Below are 22,377 nucleotides of genomic sequence, written 5' to 3' on the forward strand. Positions count from 1 at the left end.
TGTGTGACTGAGCTAGCTCCAACAAAGCAAGTGTAAAGCTCATTGTCAATGTGGACCTTCTTGGAAAGGACAGTGCTAAGGTAGGTGAATTTGTCCACAGTACTTAAAACTTATAACTGATGTTTCCATTTACTGATGGTGTGGTGCTAGCTGATGAGCACCACGTATTGTACAGTTTGAGAAACTGAAGCTTCTCAGGAACCCAGAGCAGATTTGAGAAAATCATCAGTTTTCTGGCTGAAAGAAGTTGCTTTTCAGTGAAAGAACATACCATTTTCTCAGTGCCCTACCAGGGATGGATATTAAAAGAAAAAAGTTATTTCTTTAGCAACTGAGAATAGCCAGACAATTTCTTTGCCCAGCAGATCTCTTGTGTTGCTAGCTATTCTCTACAAAGTTCCAGGGCATCAGGACCCAGAGTACTGTGTTGCCGTAAGCATTTGGGTTTGTCTAGTCACTTAGCCATCTGTTAGATTTCTCTAAAGTTTAGAATGATGTTTGTCCTTTGCTTTTGAAGAAGCACATGACATCAGGGAGGTGATACCATGAGAAGCACATGAATTGGATTTGGAGTGAGGATGTAAGTTGCTATGTCAGCAGGCTCAGTTTCTCCTTTGGAGCCATGGGTCCAATGGCCAGATATCAATGAGGAGGACTGGAGATGACCCTGGATGAGAGGCAGTCAGGGTGAAGTGACTTGCCCAAGGTCACCGAGCAAGTGGGTACCTGATTCAGGAATTGAATTCAGGTCTTCTTGACTTCCGGGTGGGCACTCTACCCAATGAGTCGTCTAGTACAGACACTGTATTCACTGGTGAGAGTGAGTGAGTCTTGTTTAAGGATCAGACCCCTCCTCGTTCTTTCCTCCTCTTGAGAAGATGCTGTTAGGTTCTGATTATTCCTTGGGATTGCCTCGTTACGGGTTAATGGAGGTTACAGGTTACTAGTCGAAGGGCTAGATGGTATAACCGTGAGTGATTTTGGATGAATGGGGGCCAAGTCTGGGTTGGGCGGTGAGAGGACCCCTGCCACCCTTGCTGTAACAGGTATGCCGAGTCAGCCGGGCCGGAGGGAAAAGGGGTATGGGCGTGAGGTCCTTCTGGGCATGTCACAGGTAGTAAGTGGGCTAGCCTAGGTTCATCCTGCTGTTTCTAGAAAGAACCCCCGGGGTCATCTAGTCCAACGTGTGCAAGAGAGCAAACTGACAAGGCACAGTGCCTTCACACAGCTGGGCAAAGGGGGAGCTGCATTCCCACCCCCAGCCGGTACCTGCAGGGCCAGGATCCTTCCCATGATACTGCTGTCTTTGCTCCTTTCTCTTAGCCTTTTCCTGCTGGGGAGGGGAGGGGAGGGGAGGGGAGGGGGCAAGCTCACGCGCAGAGCTCGAGATGGCCAACGAAAAGGTGTCCCTCCCCCGCAGCCGAGGGCGGGGCTGTTTTTGTGACGTGGCCGCTCGCTTCGCCTTCGGTCTCCTGCAGTGAGGAAGTGCTCAGCCTTCACTGCGCACTCGCCAGCCCGAACGCCGCAGTGGACCCCGCCTCCCGGTGCTTGGCGCGTGCGGGGCATTGTGGGCATTGCAGTCCGCGGCCGTCGGGATCCAGTGCACAGCGGCGGTGTCGGCTCCCGCAGCAGCATGAAGAGGTGAGGGCTCTCGGGGTGGGGGGCCCCGGCTCCCCGCAGCGAGGACCGGGGGGGGGTGACGGCGTGGCTCCCGAGCCCGTCCTCCTTGGGAGTGCGGCTGGGGCGCCCCGAGATGGGGCTGCAGCGCCGCTTCCCCCTATTGCGCCCCGATGCGGCTGACGCGGGACGGCGGGGGCAGCAAACGTCCTGCCCCCGCTGTTGTCCGACTTCCTTCGTCATAAAGACATTCGAAGGCAGATTTAGGGCGGGAAGGCGGGTTGGAACCCCCAGTAAGTCGAAATAAGAGAAGGGGTGCCCCAGGGGCTGGGAGCGAGGAGCCTCCTGCAGGCTCTGCAGCGAACGCAGCCTGCGCCCCCCCGCTAAGAACTGTGGGTAGGGGCTCCCCAGGGTGACCAGCCCCCCCCCGCACCCACTGCTGACCCGACCCGGGCGACCACTTCCGGCTAAGTTGCATAAGCGCGACTCCGAAGGACGCGAGGATTCGGGTGAATGGCGAGGGTGCCGCCAGTGAGGACGAAAATGAGCCCCCCGAGCCGAGATGCTGCCTGGGCCTGGCGATCGGAGGATGCAGCGGGCCGGGGGGGGGGGGGGGAGGGCGTGGACGAAGCAGAAGCCGGCTCCGCCGAGCTCCTGCTGCTGTGCCTCCGCACACGCACGCAGTGTGTCTGCCGGCCCCCCCGCCCCCGAATGCCCGAACCCCTCTGCCGACTGCCGGCTCCCCCGCCAAGCGCTACGGGGGCCAAGGCTCGCTGCCGCCCCGCCCCCCCCCCCCCCCCCGTCAGGCGCTGCCTTCAGGCGCCTCAAACCCATCCGATCTTTTGTTTTTACGTGGCCGACCCCCCCCCCCCCCACTGAGCCATCCTTTATAGCAAAGAATTTTGTAAGGGACGGGGGGAGGGGGGGGGGGGACAAGAGACAGCGAGTCGGCAGAAGGCATCACTACGCCGAAAAAGCCCGACTGCAGCCGCCTGCCCGGTCCACACCTGTGGCCCTCCCCTCCCCCTCTGCAGAGGGTCCGGAGTCGGCTCATCCTCGGGCCAAGCTCGCTCGTTCTCTTTTCCCAGCACGGGTTTGGATCGCTCTGGAGAGATTCCTTCCATAAATTGTCTTCCTGCCCCTGCTGCCTTGCTTCTGCATCAGCTCAGCTAAGTCTTTCAGGCTTCTCTGTATTCATCCTGTGGGCCGTGGGGGTTTCTTACAACATGGTAATATTCCATGACATCCTCGGCTAACCACGCGCTTAGCCGTTTCCCAGGCGCTGGGCATCCGCTTGGGTCTTTCCAAACACCAATAGGGCTGGGGAAATGTTCTGATATATCTGGAGCCCCGCTTTTTGTCCGAGCTTGGGCATGGATCTGCCTCGAAGCACAATTTTGGTGCCCAACAGCAGGAGCATTTTAGTTATGTGATGTGCATCATTCCACCTGGCTTTGCACAGGGTTACACCGATGCCCAGCTCCAATAACTGCTTCAGGACACCTCTCTTTCCACAACCTCTCAGACTTTTGACTATTGGGATAGTTTGTCATTTCTCCATGTGCCAAATGTGAGATGAACTTCATTGCATTTCACTTATTACTGATTGGGAACACCCTTTCACATAAGCTTGTTCGGAAGGGAGCAATTTTCCTTTCCTGCCCTGTCTTTCCCCTGTGCTTCAGTCAGGGGCCAGCCCAATCATTGCACATACACAGAAAACATTGCAGACTAACTTTTGCTCAGTACTCCCGATTGTTAGCAGACCCGACAGCATGTCTATACTTCACTTAACTAAGAACTGTTCTAGCAAATTGTTTACCATGTGCTAACAACACTGCTAGGAGATTGTCAGAAGTGTACTTTATTAGAGTGAAGGGAGCTCAGCTTAAGAGCTACAAGACACCTCAGAAGCCATCTAACAAAACCATTTTACAGAGAAGGAAACTGAGTCCCAGGCTACATCACACAAAGGATGATAGATGTAGATCTACAAGAGGCTCAGAAAAGGTCCATGCTAGGTACAGCGGCTTGGCCAAAGCATGAGGAGCAATAGGCCAGATGGGCAAGGAATATGACAAGAGAGGCTGGTGTATACTTGAACTTTTGCAGCCAGAGCTGGAGGAAAGGGCAGTTAGGCAATGAAGCTTAGGGAGATAGAAAATGACACAAGGTTATGATGACAGGAACTGCACCCCTTATAGTGATGAGAAAGAACTCTTGTAAAAGTTACATCAAAGGTGTGATCCTTTGTGACCCTTTATATGCTTAAGGGATAAAAGATATTGGACTTTGGAAATTTTGAACCAAGGTTATCAAAAAAGAAATTAAATTAATGTGTTCTGTCTTGCTACTTCTCTCAATGAAATTGAAATGTGGCATAAAAATTACAAATCAATTTGTTTTCTTTAAGGATTATATAATATTTCTCAATTACAACTCCAAGTCCCCCCCCCCCCCATTTAATAGTTTTGTTTCCTTATTGAAAAGATTTTTTCTTGCCTTTCCTATAACACTAATAGTAAAAGATTGATTGTGATTTTGTTTTGCTGGTCCTGTTCTGTTGGTTTTTAAAAAATGAATTTAAGGAAAATACCCATCCACATCAAACTCTTTTACCTTTCCAAATTCACTTTGCATCATAATGTTCCTTTAACATAGTTGTAATGAATGTTCTCAGTTTAATAGTGTAAACTAGACTGTATTTTCTTTTTTCACTTACCACTATTCTGCTCACATATCTTTATGTATCACCATGCTCTACAGATTTGATATATATTTTTATAGCTCCAATCCTTTCTTAGAACAAAATTTTCATAACTCCCCTAGTGTGGGGTGTTTGGGCTGTTTCCAGTTCTTCATTTGTAAAGATAGCACTACTGGTAACATCTTCCTGCATTTTTTTTTACTTATTTTCTTGGGAGCACATCCCTTAAAGAGAAATTATGTGCTCATATGGTCTGAACTGTGCTCTAGCTTTGCTCACAGTTTGTCAGAATGTTCTCTAAGAAGACCATCAATTTTACAATGCCATTAGCAATGTTTGCATCCATATTTTATGCATGATAAACATTTGGAGAATAAATGCATGGATATTTATGACATTAATATGCACTTCTTTCATTGTCAGCAAACCTGGGGACCTTTTCTACCTGATGAATTACTAAATCGCCTTTCACTATTTATTTAATGAATTCTGTGTCTGCAAGATCTTATACCAGTTTGCGATATACTTTGGGTTGTAAGCTTTTATGAATTATATTTATTCCATATACGTTTTCCAATTCCCTTACCTGTTAAAGGACTGTATTTGACTTTTCCCATGTAGTAAATCTGTAGTATTCATTCAACAGTTATTTCTTAGCTATAGAGTACGTGTATACATAAATAGCATGAAACTTTCATCATGCACCAAGCTCTGTACTGGGCAGGAGAGGGTAAACATAGCAGTGGCATAAGAATAGATATAATTCTTAGCCTCAAATGGATGGGATACATATGTAAATAACTATTATAAATGGCAGAATATGACAAATGGCCCAGGACAAGTAGACAGTTCTTTGGGGGTTTTATGGAGGGAGAGATCACCTCTGCTAAAAGAGATTGGGGAGAATGTTCATGAAATAGCAGTTGAGTTAGACCTTTAAAGACTGGGTACAATTTCAGTAGGTAGAAGAGAGAGACACTCAATATAAGTGGAGGGAACCAGATGACCAAAGATGTGGAGATTGGGAAGTGTTGGACATATTAGGAAGCTACCAGGTTTACAGAATAGGGTAAGGAGAATACTTGAAGGTTAGGCTGGAAAGTTGAACTGAGGCTAGAGCATTGAGGGCCTTGAAGGCCAGGCTAAGGAATTTGAGCTTAATTCCATAGACAAATTTTTTTGAGCAATATAAAAACATTATCAAAGCTATATATTAGGAAGAATAATCTGACAGCTGTGAAGCATGAATGAGAAAAAGGGTGAAATTGAAGATGAGACCTGTTGAAAAGCTATTTCATATGTATCACATAACAAAATACAATTTAAAGGAAATGGATGATTTTACTTCTAAAAAATCTAAAATCCCAAATTAATAAAACAGGAAATAGAGATTGTAAACAATCCAGTCTCAAAGAGAAATTGAACAAACCAAAAGGGAATTACCTAAAGTGGGGAGGAGGTAGAGAAGCCAAACCCTGATCCAGGCATAGAAATGAATTCTTTTCAAAAAATAAATTTTTCCTAATATATTTTTGTATCACCAAAATTTCCACCAGTGCCTTTCCTTCTTACCCTTGCCACAGAGCCATACCATTTAACAAATAACACTTTTTAAATTAGAAAAAAAGGAAAAAATCAAAACTGATTAGCACATCAGAAAAATTTGAAAATGTATGCAACGTACTACTCTCATGGGTGCCCCCCACCTCTGCAAAGGAGTGGGGTAGAGGTATCTTATATCTGCTTTTGAGCCACACTTGTTCTTGTAATTTTTCAACATTTGTATTCATTGGGTATATTTATTTTCTTGACTCCTTATTTCATTCTTCATCAGTTCGTGTAAATCTTTCCATGCTTCTCTGTAGTAAACATATTGGCTTTTTCTTATAGTATAGTACTATTCTATTATGTTCATGTACCACAGTTTATTTAACTATTTCCCAATGAATGGACCCATCTACTTTACTTTCTTTCTTTTTTTACATGTTTTTAAAGATTTTTGCAAGGCAAATGGGGTTAAGTGGCTTGCCCAAGGCTACACAGCTAGGTAATTATCAAGTGTCTCAGACCGGATTTGAACCCAGGTCCTCCTGACTCCAGGACCAGTGCTTTATCCACTGGGCCACCTAACCGCCCCTACTTTACTTTCAATTCTTTGTTCTCATAAAGAGTGATACTGTAACTTGCGTGAACAGGAAATGAGCAGAGGAGAATATTGTACACATTAACAGCAACATTGGGTGATGATCTGCTGTCATGGACTTAGCTCCTCTCAGCAGTTCGGTAATCAAGGACAGTTCTAAGACTTGTGATGGAAAATGCCATCCACATCCAGAGAAAAAACTACGGCATCTGAATGCAGAACAAAGCAGACTATTTTCACTTTTTAAAGCTTGTTTTGTGTTTTTTTTTTTCTTTTTCTCATGGTTGTTAATCCCCTTTAGTTCTGATTATTCTTTCACCACATAACTCATATGGAAATTTGTTCAACATAATTGTTCATGTATAACCTATTTCAGATTACTCGCTGTGATGGGGAGGGGAGAGGGCAGGGACGGAGGCAAAAAATGTGGAACTCAAAAACTTAGAAAAAGATGAAAGTTGAAAATGACCTTTGCATGTAATTGAAAAAATAAAATAGCATTTAAAAAGTGATTCTATATATATTTTTGTAAATGTGGGGGCTTTTCTTATTATCCATGGACTGCTTGGGGTTTTTGTATGTACACACACACACACACACACACACACAGACTTGAGCTGAGGCAGAGGAGGTGGAACTATGCCTCACCTCTGATTACAAAAGCCCTTGCAACTGGGAATGGAAAACAATAAACATGTCCTGGTTTCCATACATATACAATAAATGAGATGAATGAGGCAGTTGAGGCTGAGAGAGGTTACAGGATTTTCCCAGATTCAAATAGCAGTTTTGAGGCAAAATCTGAAATCAGATCATCTGACATCCCAAGTCTAGCTCCATATCCACTGTGCCCAACTGCTTAGGATATGATAAATTTGGTGTGTCTACATTCATTTGGAGATGTCCAGTGGGCCTATTTTCCCTATGGTTCTGGAACTCGGGAGAGAGATTAGGACTGAATATATGGGTCTGAGAGACATCTGCAGAGATATTATTATTGAACTCATAGGACCTGATATCTTTGCCAAGAGAGAGTATAGAAAGAAGAATAGAGAGGACCTGAGACAGTTGTTCAGTTATATCTGATTCTTTGTGATCCCATTTTGGATTTTCTTTGCAGAAACACAGCAACGATTTTCCATTTCCTTCTCCAGCTCATTTCACAGATTAAGAACTGAGGCAGACAGGGGGAAGTGACTTGCCCAGGGTCACACAGCTAGAAAGTATCAGAGACCAGATTCAAACTCATGAAGAGCAGTCTCCCTGATTCCAAGGCCGGTACTATATCCACAGCACCACCTAGATGTCCTATTTTCATACATAACAGGTGGAATATAAAAAAGAAACTGAGAAAGAGCAGGGTATCCACATAGATATGTATAATTGGAGATTGCGGATGGAATTAATCAATCAACAGAATGTCTTCTTTCCCCTCAAAGAGTTTACAGTCTTCTCCTACTTTGTTCATAGATAAGCTATGTATAAAATAAATTTATAGTGATGGAAAAAGTGAGGCATCTTTCTCTTGAAAGAAATGGCATCTGAGCTGAGCCTTGCAGGGAGCTAGAGGTTGTCGAGGGGAGAAAATGAGGAGGGGAGGGCATTCCAGGTTTGAAAGACAACCTGTGGAAAGGCATGCAACTATCTAGGAGAAACATCAGTAGACTGTTTTGCCTAAAATGTTGAATGAGGGAGGGGGAATAATGTGAAATTAATCTGGAAAAACCTGTTAGTGCCAATTGAGACTTTTCAATTCCCAGCAGAAAGGAATTTGTATTATATTCTAGATGCTTAAAAGCATTTAAAGCAGTTGAATAACCTGGTCAGATCTAACAGTTTGGCAGATGTTGGAAGATGGAACAACAAGCCAGAGCAGGTGGGTGGTTATTTAGATAGTTCACTGGAGATGGAAAGGTTCCATTCAGGAGATTGGGTCTTGATTCTTCCTTACCCTCATCTTCCAAGGACTGTTTGATTCTAGATCCTATCTATCTGCCATCTGACCATCTCATTACTCCTTGGCTGTTTTTCCTCTAACAACATAAAGAGTTGGGAGTCATTTGAATTTAGCAAACATTTATTAAGCACCTACTGGATTTAAAACCTTCTCACTGGGGTACTTTTCTCTATGTAGGCTTCCCATCTCCTGGCAGAGGTATACAGAATGCAGCCGACAGTTTTAGACATGAAAATACTCTTTTTCCAGTGAGGCATTTGTTTTTTTGAGGAAGAATTGTGGATGAAATAGAGCTTGATAATGATAGTGATAGAAAAAAAAGGAGAATGAAAAGAATAGAGTGTCAATTAAATACTTTATTATACATAGAAGAGAACAGAAGGAAGTTCAAAAGGGGACAGAGACAAACAGAAGTTTTGGGACCTTTAAAAAATCCAAACTGTATAGAATCGAGATCCACAATTTGATATACAAACTTCTTTTTCTGATCTTGGAAATGTTCACATTTGTTGATATTTGTCAAGTTCACAATTCATAAAAAGCACACTTGAAAAAAAACGTTCCAGTGTAGTAGATATGGTATTGCTTCTGAATACTTTTGTAAATTTACTTAAACTGCTCTGCCATTTCTTAATTTAGTATTCTTCAAGGCCTCATTTGACTCCAGCCACTAACATTGCAACCTAGTACAACCTAAATGTGTAAACATTGGTGCTTTATGCCTATAAACAACCTTAGTTGGAAAATTAAAAATCAGATATAACTGAACACAAAAAATGTTCTAGGTAGGTCTTCTGCTTTTTCTCCTCTCTGTTTTACTTCTTTTGAAAATAGTGTCCACCAAAAGCTTTTAATTCATCTCTTTGCCCCTCAAACTCCACGTCTAAAAATCAAATTCATCATTGAAAAGTCATGCTTTCTCACAGTCCCCCCAACTGTCTTCATTAATGCCTCTCTTTCCATTTCCTTCCCAGATTCTGCTAATTCTCCTTCTCCTTTCTCGTATTCATCCCTTCATTCCTTTACTACCATCCTAGTCTAACCCTCATCTCTGTCTAGGTTATTTCAGTATTGTAGTAACTGATTCCCCATCCAGTTTCCCAGACTAGATCCTTCTCTGTTGTTTTGGGCATCATTTGGATTGTATCACTGCCCTTTTCACAAACCTTCCATGACTTTCTGTGGTGATGTGGAAAGAGCACCCAGAATTGACTGAATCCTTGGTTCAAAGCCTACCTCTTTTTAAAAAAAAATATTTACTTATTTTGAATTTTGCCATTTTCCCCCCCTGATTTTACTTCCCTCCCCCCACCCCCTACAGAAGGCAGTCTGTTAATCTTTACATTGTTTCCATGGTATACATTGATCTAAGTTGAATGTGATGAGAGAGAAATCATAGCCTTAACAAAAGTATAAGAGATAGCAAAATTACATAATAAGATAATGGTATTTTTTATTTTTTTATGTTTTTGCGAAGCAAATGGAGTTAAGTGTGTCCAAGGCCACACGGCTAGATAATTATTAAGTGTCTGAGACCATATTTGAACTCAGGTACTCGTGACTCCAGGGCTCGTGCTCTATTCACTGCACCACCTAGCTGCCTCAAGATAATGTTGTTGTATTTCTTTTTTTTTTTAATTAAAGGTTATGGCCTTTGGTCTTTGTCTGAACGCCACAATTCTTTCTCTGGATACAGATGGTATTCTCCATTGCAGACAGCCCCAAATTGTCCCTGATTGTTGTACCGATGGAATGAGCTAGTTCATTATGGTTGATCATCACCTCCATGTTGCTGTTAGGGTGTACAATGTTTTTCTGGTTCTGCTCCTCTCACTCAGCATCAGTTCATGCAAATCCTTCCAGGCTTCTCTGAATTCCCATCCCTCCTGGTTTCTTTTTTTTGTTTGTTTATAAAGATTTTATTTATTTTGAGCATTACAGCTTTTTCCCTGATCTTACTTCCCCCCCATCCCCCACAAAAGGCAATTTGTCAGTCTTTGCATTGTTTCTGTGGTATACATTGATCCAAATTGTATGTGATGAGAGAGAAATCATATCCTTAAGGAAGAAACATAAAGTATGAGAGATAACAAGATCAGACAAGAAGATATCCGTTTTTTTCCTAAATTAAAGTTAATAGTCCTTGGCCTTTGTTCAAACTCCACAATTCATTCTCTGGATACAGATGGTATTCTCCATCACAGATAGCTCCAAATTGTCCCTGAATGTTGCACTGATGGAACGAGCAAGTCTATCAAGGTTGATCATCGCCCCCTTGTTGCTGTTAGGGTGTACAGTGTTTTGCTGGTTCTGCTCATCTCACTCAGCATCAGTTCATGCAAATCCCTCCAGGCTTCCCTGAATTCCCATCCCTCCTGGTTTCTAATAGAACAATAGTGTTCCATGACATACATTTACCACAGTTTGCTAAGCCATTCCCCAATTGAAGGACATTGACTTGATTTCCAATTCTTTGCCACCACAAACAGGGCTGCTAGGAATATTTTTGTACAAGTGATGTTTTTACCCTTTTTCATCATCTCTTCAGTATATAGACCCAGTAGTGGTATTGCTAGATCAAAGGGTATGCATATATTTGTTAACCTTTGGGCGTAATTCCAAATTGCTCTCCACTGCTCCACCAACAATGTATTAGTGCCCCAGATTTCCCACATCCCTTCCAACGTTGATCATTGTCTTTTCTGATCTATTGGCCAGGTTGAGAGGCGTCAGGTGGTACTTCAGAGATGCTTTAATTTGCATTTCTCTAATAAGTAGTGATTTAGAGCAGTTTTTCATATGACTATGAATCGCTTTGATTTCCTTATCTGTAAATTGACTTTGCATATCCTTTGATCATCTGAAAATTGGGCAATGGCTTGTTTTTTTTTTTAATTTGACTCAGTTCTCTGTATATTTTAGAGATGAGTCCTTTGTGAGAAATGCTATTTGTAACGATTCTTTCCCAGTTTGCTACATTTATTTTCATCTTGGTTATCAGTGGTTTTGTCTGTGCAAAAGCTTTTTAATTTAATGTAATCAAAATCATCTAGTTTGTTTTTAATGATGTTCTCCATCTCTTTCTTAGTCATAAACTGCTTCCCTTTCCATAGATCTGACAGGTAAACTATTCCTTGATCTCCTAGTTCAAACCTACCTCTTATGACATTCTTATTGCTTCTTTGTGGCCCTGTTCAAGTCACTTAGCCTGTCTCAACCCCAGATTTCCTCATCTGTAAAATAAGAATACCTCTATGACCTATCTCATAGTTGTATAAGAATGAGATCTTTCTGACTTATCTATTTCTATCAAAAGCATTACCATCCTTCCAAGTCAACCAAGCTCACAATCTTGGAGTCATCTTTGGCTCCTCACTCACTCTCACAACTCATAGCCAATTGGTGCCAAATCTTGTTAGTTTTACTTTCTCAACATAACTTGTTATTCATTCCCTTCTCATTACTTATATGCCTTCTAATTCAGACCTTAATTATTTCTAGACTTAACTATCAAAAGAGCCTCCTGATTCCAGTCTCTCCATCATGTATTCCATCTTCCATCACAATTGTCAAATTGGTATTTCTAAAGAATAGATTTGAACATACCATTCCCTTCCTTTAAACTGTAACATGCTAACTCCCTCTCTGTTTGGCCTTTCCAATCCTCAGTTTGGCATTGATCTATTTTTCCAGACTAATTCCACATTACTTCCCTTCCTGGTCAAAGTGATCTCTTACACTTCCCCTACACCAAATTGCCTCTTTATGTCTCCTTGCTTCTCATGTCTGAAATGTTCTCCCTCCTCACCTCTGCCTCTTGTTATCCTGATTTCTCAAGAGGCCTTTCTTGATTTCAGTGGTTACTATCCCTTCCTTCCACTTCACTACTTTGTGTATATTTAGTATTTACTTCTCTGTATATATGCTCTTTTCGGGACAGGGATTATTCCATTTGTATCACTGTATTGCCCAGCACTAATTAGCCACCTAAAAATGCTAACTGAATTGAAAAATGAGATAGTGTATATGAAAGATTTCACAGATCTTATTATATTATCATATAATTATTATAATATATAAATATCACTATTGTTATTTCCAGATAAACTCAAAATTTAAAAAATTTCATTTAAAAATCTATATTCTTTCTACCTTTCAAAATAATAAAACTAAAACCTTGTATAAATATACATAGTCAAGGCAAATTTTTCATCTTTGGTCCTTTGAACTTGTGACTGGCCATTCTCCTTCTGTTTAATTTATTAATTACAATTTTTTCAGTTAAAGAGCATTTATTTTTTCTCCTTCCTACCTCTCCTCACTGAGAAAAAAAGAAAAAAAGAAACATAAAACCCTTGCAACAAATATACATAATCAAACAAAAGAGATTCCCATGTTGATCATACCCCCAAATATGTGTCTCATTCTGTAGTTTTGAGTCCATCCCCTCTCTGTCAGGCCTATGGAATCATGATTAATCATTGTTTTGATCAGAATTATTAAGTATTTCAAAGTTGTTTGTTTTTATGGTTTTTGTTATAAATTGGTTTCTTGGTTCTCACTTCATTCAGCATTAATTTTTACAAAACTTAACAGATTTCTCTGAAACCATTTCCTCCCCATTGTTTCTTATGATACAATAACATTCCATTATATTCATATCTTATCATTTGTTCAGTCATTGACCTTTTGCTTGGGTACCCCCTAAATTTCCAGTTCTTTGACACTACTACTATAAATATTTTGTTCCTAGAGGAAGATGATTTCCTTTTTCTTTGATCTCTTTGGGGTATGGGCCTACTAGTGGGTTGTTATTTGTCCTTTGTTCTCGAAGGGAGAATATCAGAGAGGTGATGCCATGTCATGCAGGTGAATTGGATTTAAGTGAGGGCGGCTCTGTGCAAAGTCACAACCTTACTTTCTCCTCTGGAACCATTTGAGTTCAGTAACTAGATAGGGATCAGGATAACTGGCGATGCCCCTGGATGCATTGAAAGAACTTGGCCTTTTTAAGCTGGGTCTTTAACAGGTTTCCCTTTGTCTGAGACTATCATTCCCATTGAACCAAAGTTTAAACACCATTTAGCATCTTTTGGAGCATGGTTCCAAATTACTTTCCAGAATAGCTTTACCAATTTATTGCTTCATCCATGTACCTGCTTTGGCCATATCCCTTCTAACGTTGTCATTTTCCATTTACTGTAATGTTGCCAATCTGATGGGTGTAAAAGGAGAAACTCAGAGTTGTTTTAACTCATTTTTCGATTATTGATGATAAGGAGCATTTTGTCATTTGGCTATAGATAACTTGGATTTATTCCCTTGAAAACTACCTGTTTCCATTTTTCAGAATTGGTCTTTTTATTCTAAATTTGTCAGTTTCTTATGCATCTTGAAAATGAGATTTTTTTTTCAGAGACTGTTGCTTACAAAGATTTTCCCCCAGTTACTTACTTCCCTTCTGCATTGGTTTGGTTTGTGTAAAAATTTTAAAATTTTAAGATACCAAAATTTGGCATTTCATTTTTTGTGTTCCTCCCTATTCTTTGTTTGGTCCTGCTCTATTTTCCTGTCTATAAATCTGAAAGGTAATGAATTTCTTCACTGTTCTTCTAATTTGTTTATGATGGCCTTCTTTATTCCTTAATTCATTTATCCATTCAGAGCTTATATTAGTACAGAACATGAGAAGTTGGTGTATACCCTGTTTCTACCAGACTTCTTTGAAGTTTTCCCAGTAGTTTTTGCTAAAGAGTAAGTTTTCTATCCCATATCCCATAAGGAAAAGTCTTTAAGTTTATCAAACATGAGTCTACTGTGTTCATTTGCTTATGAAAGTTGTATACCTAATATGTTCTACTGATCAGCCTCTATTTTTTAACCAGTACCAAATAATTTCGATGATTACTGCTTTGTAGCATAGTTTAATAGGAACTACTGCTAGGGCATCTTTCTTCTACATTTTCATCATTATTTTCTTTTTTCTTTCTTTTTTTTTTTTTTTTTGGTTTTTGGTCTTTGCAAGGCAATGGAGTTATGCCCAAGGTCACACAACTAAGTAATTATTAAGTGTCTGAGTTCAGATTTGAACTCCAGTTCCTCCTGACTCCCAGGCTGCTGCTCTATCTACTACATCACTTAGCTACCCTAAACATTCTTTGATCTTCATTAATTTCCCAAAGATTTTTGACCTTTCATTCCTCTAGATGAATTTTATTACTATTTTTCTAGATCTAATAAAATAATACTTTCGTAATTTGATTGGAATGGTGCTGAATAAATAACTTTGTTTAGGTAATGTTGCCATTTTTATTATATTGACTCAACCTGCCTATGAGTAATGAATATTTCTCCAGTTATTTAGTTCTGTCTTTATTAAGGTAAAGATCGGGTTTTTTTTTTTTGTTTTTATTTCATACAATTTCTGTGTGTTTTGGCAGGTAGACTCCCAAGTATAAATGAAATTTATCTTTCTATCTCTTCCTTCTAGTTTTGTTGTGATATACACAAATGCTGATGGATATATGTGGAGTTATTTTATATCTAGCATTTTTGCCAAAGTCATTGGTTCAGTTAATTTGGTAGTTAACTCTAGAATTCTTTAAGTAAACCGTCCTATCATCTGTGAAAAGCAATAATTTTGTTTCCTGTCTGCCTATGCTTAGTCCCTCAATTTCTTTTTCTTATCTTATTGATATTGCATTTCTTGTTCTAAAAAGTAATGGTCATAATGGACACTCTTGCTTTATCCCTGATCTCTGTGGAAAGATCCATTTAATCTTTTGTTTTCTGTTGTTTTTCACACAAATGAGTGAAAGTTCAAACTTTGTCGACTGGTCTATGATGCCCTCTGAAATCTTCTACCAATTGAGCTCTCTGTCCTCTTGTTATGCATATACTTTGCCCAGACTGATCAGTCAGTTCATGCCAGACACTCCATGAAAATTCCCACTATTTTGCCTTTTATGATGAGTCTGTTCTCCTTGCATTTCATGCCTTATCCTTTATCTTTGATGATCATCATCAGATCAAAGCGTTCTCTCCCTCCTCTGATGTTTTGTAGTTCTTGCTGTCTGTACCATATACTGTCCTATGTACTTAATTATCTTATTACGTGTAAATTCTGTCTCACTAACCTAGATTGTAGCACCTTGGGGCTTTACAGCGGGGCAGGCTATGTCTTAGACAATTTGTTTACTCTGCCATGTTGGAGGGATTGATAAAAAGTAATGGGTCTATAATTATACTGTCCAGAATGTCCCCATTTCATCTGATGAAATGGTAAGGAAAGGGTCTTTAAAACAAGAGACTGTAGAACAAAGCAATGCTCAGATGCACTGCCTCATTTTCTTTCTGTATTTTGTTGGTCTTTCCGCTCCAGGATAAACAGCAGTCTTTCCAGTGATGATCTTATTCTGGAGGACTTGGAAACAGAAGGAGAGAGGCAGCTGAGGAGCCTCCTTCACCATCAGCTTGATACTTCTGTTTCTGTTGAGGAGTAAGTGTTGATTTTGCAAGCAAGGTGGGAGAGCAATAGCAGAGAACCCAACTGGTACTGAACAGATTTCTCTCTAGTTTCATTAGCTCTGTGTGAGGCAGTGATTCCTGGGGCCTCAACCCACTGCATTGAAGGCCTGACCTAGAAATAGACTAGAGAGTGAGCTGAAGTGGTTGGTGCTACTTACATCCAAATATCTAGCACTCTCTTTCCTTGTACTTTAATACATTATGACTCTTGTTAATTGTTTGGCAGGTGTGTATCCAAGAAAAAATGCTTTGCCCCTGCTTCAGTGTACAAGCCCTTTGGGGAGGAGGCAGCTGGGGCTTTGAGCTTGTCCCAGTATGAAGCTCTACAGAAAAATGATCAGGAAATCGCATCTCTGAGGGACTTAGGTCTTAATGATCGAGAGATTCTGCTATGGAAGAATCGGAATTCATCTGAGAGGGTCAGTGGATTTCATTTTTCTAAATTTGTCTTTATTTTGAACTTGAACATTGAATAAAAAAAATAGCCATTTCCATGTAGGTAATAAAACAGAAAAAAAAGAGTATTATGCATACAACTGCATAATCTGCAGTAAATCATGCATAAACTGCATGAAACTGCAGTTTCCTTCCCTAAGAGGCATATTTTTCTATAACTAAAGAAGAGAGAATTTTCTATTGGACATTTAGAATCTTCACATTTTGAGCCTTCAAGAGATACATACTTAAGTCTGAGTCTTCATGAATTTCTAGCCAGAGAAGTTGATCACAAGGAAATAAAGGAATTGCATAATTAGCTTGGATAAAATTCCTTCCTTCTTTGCATCCTCAGATGCTAGCTCTGTGATCTTGGACAAGTCACTTCACACTGCTTTGCCCCAGTTTCCTCAACATAGCATGAACTAGAGAAGGAAATGGCAAACCACTCCAGTATGTTTGCCACGAAAATCCCAAATGGGGTCCTGAAGAGTTGGACACAATTGAAATGATGGAATAACAAACGCAAATTCACTCCTTCTGATATGCTATTTATTTCTTATGTATCACATCATGATCTGCTGTCTGTACCTTCTACCTTCAGTCTCTGTAATCCCTTTTCTCTGGTTTTAGGGAACGGGATTGGGAGCAACTCCCGAAGCAACACAGGACCGCCTTCGAAATATTGAACAGAAGATCTCAGAGCATCAGCGCATTTTGGCCTTGCCACAGAGGTTTGCAGGGAGTAAACAATTGAGTCGTCGAGAGATGGAAATAGAAAAGGCTTTGTTTCAAGGGAATGATCGCCATTCTTTCCTGAGGGCTCTCTATTATCAAGGTGCGTAGTCCCCACTGATTTTGATATGGCCTTCTACTGAGAAAATGACCAGAACATTAGAATAAGGCTCAGGGTGTCAAGGCTAAAGGAGTGAGAGATGCCAGTGTCTGATACAACCTGCTGTCAACAAAACTGCTTTGGATTTACATAGACAGCTCTCCTAAGAGATAGTTGTTTGTTTGTTAGGCCATCAGGATTAAGTGACTTGCCCAAGTAAGTGGTAGTTGTATTTTGAAAACATTTTACATTTACTCTTCATTGGGTTGACTAATACAGTCTCGTAGAACCTGAAAACCATAACTGTGTATTTGCCAGAATACTCACCTGGCATCGGAGGTAGGAACTAGTTTCTAGCTGTCGTAGATTAACTAGTAAGATGGCCATCTCCCGGCCCAGTCATAATAACACTTTCCGATTCATTATCATGGCCATCAGTAAACTTTTATTGAGGGCCTGCTTCATGTTAAGACACTGAACTGGGCTTCTGGGTCACAGGTGATTAAGACAAGACCTTGCCTTGTAAGTTCTTAGAGTCTCTTGGGATGAAAAGACCATGCACATATGCATCTACTTACACACAATCACACACACATAGGGCATTTGCTCAAAGCATGGTGGTATGATAAATGGATTGTTCAGAGAATCAGTTCAGAGAACTGACTACTCACTCAGGGCCAAGGTATTTGAGCTAAGATTCATAGGAGTTAAGATTTTAAAGGGCCCAATAAAGGAAAAGTAGACGACTAGGCTCTGCAGTGGATAGAGGGCCTGGTTTTAGGAAGATTCCTCTTCTTGAGTTCAAATCTGGCTTTAGACATTTTCCAGCTGGCTGACCCTGGGCAAGTCACTTCACTCTATTTGCCTCAGTTTCCTCATCTATAAAATGAGCTGGAGAAGGCAATGGCAAACCACAACCAGTATCTCTGCCAGGAAAACCCCAAATAGGGTCATGGAGCACCTGATACAGCTGAAAAACAACTGAATGACAAAAAAGGAAGAGTAGGAGTTGAAAAACCAGAAAGCAATCAGAAGGGCATTTTCAAGCAAGGATGATGCTGGAAGCACAAGCCACAGAAATATTCTCAATGAATAGACTAGTTGGATTGGAACAGAGGCTTTGCATGGATCAAAGGTTCTTAACCCTTTGTATATATGTTATGGACCAGCCTATTAATCCCTTCTCTGAATAGTTTTTTTCAGTCCAGCAAATAAAAGACATAAGATTAATAGAGGAAACCGATTTTATCAAAATATTTTTTAAAAACCCAAGTTTGTGTACCCCCAGATAAGCTCTCCCTGCAGAAGAATAATAGAATGTGAAGTTAGAGAGATAGGTGGGAACCCAATTGCGAAGGGAATTAAATGCCACATTAAGGAGATTGAATTTTATTTTTTCTAGTCTTTGTGGCCACCACAGTGTGGAGGACAGAGGATCTTACTGAATAGAGATGCTAAATTAAAGCAGGCAAGAAAACTATTTTCTGACAATGTTGGGGCAGAACACGGAACCCTTATGAAGCAAAATTTGAGAGTTGGAAGGAACCAACATGGCGTTCCTGAACTCCCAACATATCAGTGAGTGGAGTTTACAGTGAACTTGGATAGGAACAAATTATATATTCTTTTCAATAATGTCTAACTGAAATTTCATTTTTACGTAGAGGAGTCAATAGACCTTGCCAGAGGGAAGGAAATGGAATAAACATTTATTACGGGTCTACTATGTGCCCTTTACAGATACTATCTCTTGACCCAAAAGAGTTCAAGAATCTCTGATCTAGGCCAACTTGTAACTAAAGAAAAACCCACTATTTGAAGAGTCTCGTGAGAAAGTACCCATTACACTCTGGGATGGCTCAAAGACCATTTTTCCTGATCAAGCTTCAGTTTGCCCACAAGAGCCTGCCAGACAAGTCAGGCAGTGCTTTGCTTTGAATTTAGAGCTGCAAAAAATAGCTGCATACCAGGAACAAATGACACAAGACTTATTGCCAGTGGCAACCTGATACCCCTTCAGCATTAAGAGTAGCCCACTGCAGAGTAGGCAGCTGAGGTTCACCCTAGCCCTCAGATTCATGATTCCTGGTGACCTGGAGGACCACATGAATAAAGAACTGGGAAGACAAGACCCACGTTCTAGGAGCAACTCAAGGGCAACCTCCCCGTCCCCATTCTGGGCAGGGACAAGCCATGGGGGGAAGCGGAAGGGTCATTCAGAGCAAACAGACAAGCCAAGGGTAACTAGGCAGTTAGATTGAAGGGAGCAGCAGTGTTTCACAGTCAAGTTCAAGGATACCTGAAGCGTGGTCTACATACCACATTTCATTTGATACTCATGTCACCCCTGCAAGGTAAGGACTGTAGATGGTATTATTCCTGTTTTGCAGATGAGGAAACTGAGGCTCAGAGGGACCAAACTAGCCTAGGCAAAGAATACAGAGTTGGAAGAGACCTTAGAGGTCATCTCTTCCAAACCCTGCCTTTTATAGAAGAGGAAACTGAGACTCAGAAATGGTAAATACCTTTGCTCATGGTCATACATCTTACAAACATTAAAGGCAACTTTTGAGCCTAGGTATTTCTGCCTCCTACGGCCATTTATTTCTGCTATACATCGCTAGGGCTCCTAGCATCCAAAACTGCAGAGAAATCCAGAAGGAAGAGGACTGAAGAAAGGCCCTTGGATTTAGCAGCTAAGGATTGTTGGTAATTGTAGACCTTCACTTAAGTGGGATCAGAAGCTGGATTGCAAGGGATCAGGAAATGGGTAATGAGGAAGTGAGGAGAGGCAATTCTTTGCAAGAGTTTGGCTGTGAAAGGGAAGATAGTTTGTAGGGTTGGCAGGGTCAGATGAAGGTGTTTTGCACCTGCTGTATTTGTAGCTTAGGTGGGAAGAGTGAATAGCTAGGGGGAGTTTACGCTTGAGGGAGAGAGGGGAATGAATGATGGGCAGGCTTCTATAAGAGATAGGTGAGGATATGCTTGAGGGCACATTTAAAATGGTTGGCCTTGGCAAGGAGAAAGACAACTTCTCTAAAGAGAGGATGAGTGAAGATATGGAAGGAGTTTGATGTATTGACTAGGGGAGTTGAGCGAGTCCATGATTGATGTCCTTTTTTTCTCAGTAAAGTAGTTTGAGATATTTGCTGAAATGAAGGGGGCTAAGGGGAAGGTATTGGGGCCAAGGAAGGCAAAGTTCCTTAAGGGAATGGGATAGAGAATCAAGGAAGAATAAGAGTTGCTGTACATCAGTGAGGGTCTTGTTGAAACTTGATAACATTAGTTATCAGTTAACAAGGGAGAATGACTTCAATTCCATTCAGTAACTTAGGAGTATAAGTGAAGGAGGCAGATGGTAGAGGATGATCCCGGGTCAAGGATTGGCAAGGAGTGAATGGTGATCAGGAGATAGGAGAATCAAAGGTAGAAACTGAAGTGAAGATGAGGACAGATTTGGAGTGATGGACTAGGAAAACAGTGAGAGAAACAGCTAGATGAGGTGGTGAGAATGAGGTAGAGGTTTAGGCCAAGGGAAAGATGGAGGAACAAGAGATTGTGATGGGAGAGAGGAATTTGAGGATTTGAAATCGTGCAGGTAACACAAATAGGAGAGATGGTAGGACTCCCTTTGTTGGGGTAGAGTTCTGGGAATTGTTGAGTAGGTTGCTGAATTTGGAAGCCAACAGAGTTGATTCAACACTGATGTTTATATTGAAGGCTTCAGCATGGATTGGGTTGGAGAAATTATGAACTCCCAGAGAAAAAAAGAGTGAGACTGAACTGGAGGCTGATAGATGATAGCAGCAAGGATCTGAATGGGACCTTGAAGAGAGAGAAGTAGCTGAGTCATTGTAGGGTCTGAAATTGGTGGCAGGGAACAGCAGTGAGGCCATCGGTGTCTCCTCCTGGCTCATTATTGAAGGGACAAACAGCACTGACTGGGAGGGCCAGGTTGTTGAGAATAACACTTACATGAGGCCTTACAGTTTGTAGAATGTTTTATGTGCCTTATGTTAGCTTTGTGAGTATCCCCAATTGACTGATGAGAAAACAGAGGTACATGGAGTTTAAGTGACTTTCCTTGGATTAACAGCTAGTTAGTGTTAAAGGCAAGATTTGAACTCAGGTCTTCTTTTGACTCTCAATTGATTATTCCTTGCAGTATCTTCTGGAGATTTGCCATGAATGCAAAATGAATAAAGTGTGAAAAAGAGAACTCAAGGGTGAAGGAACATTTATAATGATTCAAGTGGGATTTCCCAAAGGATTAAAGGATTATAGTATCTTGCTGGATGAAGAAAGGAATATGGAGAAAGATAACTTGGGAAGGTTTTTGCTGATATTGTTGTTTCCTCTCAGGAGACAGTCACTATGAATCACTGAGATTAGGGGATCAGGAGGGACAAATTTACTAGTCATTATACTGTGGAAATATCAATTGATGCTTTCCAGAGTCTTGTGAGAATGGAAGACAGAGTTGCTACATGTGTTCTCTTTATAAACCACTAGAGAGCTGGGGCAGGGATTTGAGGCTAGATGTTTGGGTCCCTAGAGACTGACCCGGAATCACGTATGTCATCAATTCATCAGTTATATTCCAAGGTGGCAGGAGATGAGACATACCTAGACAGTGTAGCCACCATGGAGCAGCTATTCCTTGACTATTCCTTTAGGCTGATGTCTGTGCTACAGATCAATCAGTAATCATGTATTAAGAACCAGTACTACTGGGGTGGCTAGGTGGCGCAGTGGATAGAGCACCGGCCCTGGAGTCAGGAGGACCTGAGTTCAAATCTGCCCTCAGACACTTAAATAATTACCTAGCTGTGTGACCTTGGGCAAGTTATTTAACCCCCATTGCCTTGAAAAAAAAATAAAAAAAAAAGAACCAGTACTACTGTCAGGCACTGTGCTAAGGCTCAGAGTTACAAGAAGAGGCAAAATACATTCCCTGTCCTCAAGGAATTTATAATCTGATGGGGAAACAACACGCAAGCAACCATGTATAAAGCAAGCTATGTACAGGATAAAAATAGGAGATAATTAATAGAAAGTGGGCCCTGGAATGAAGAGGGGTAGGGGAAAGCTTCCTGTAGAAAGTAGAAATTTAGTTGGAACTTAAAGGAAGCCAGAGAGGCCAGTAGTCAGTGGTG

General features: G+C 41.1%; 1 protein-coding gene across 1 annotated transcript in view; it reads left to right on the plus strand.

Moving 5' to 3' along the window:
• Window positions 1–1,570: 1,570 nt before the first annotated feature.
• RBM41 (RNA binding motif protein 41) overlaps window positions 1,571–22,377 on the plus strand; it is a 39,192-nt gene continuing 18,385 nt past the window's right edge. The window contains exons 1-4 of the mRNA XM_074208453.1: window positions 1,571–1,641; window positions 15,806–15,922; window positions 16,178–16,370; window positions 17,020–17,224. Of these exons, the coding sequence (XP_074064554.1) occupies window positions 1,634–1,641; window positions 15,806–15,922; window positions 16,178–16,370; window positions 17,020–17,224 (523 nt within the window). The 5' untranslated portion in view covers window positions 1,571–1,633. The remainder of the gene's footprint in view (window positions 1,642–15,805; window positions 15,923–16,177; window positions 16,371–17,019; window positions 17,225–22,377) is intronic.

This window comes from Macrotis lagotis, chromosome X, assembly GCF_037893015.1.
Source record: "Macrotis lagotis isolate mMagLag1 chromosome X, bilby.v1.9.chrom.fasta, whole genome shotgun sequence".
In the NCBI taxonomy this organism is placed as follows: domain Eukaryota; kingdom Metazoa; phylum Chordata; class Mammalia; order Peramelemorphia; family Peramelidae; genus Macrotis; species Macrotis lagotis.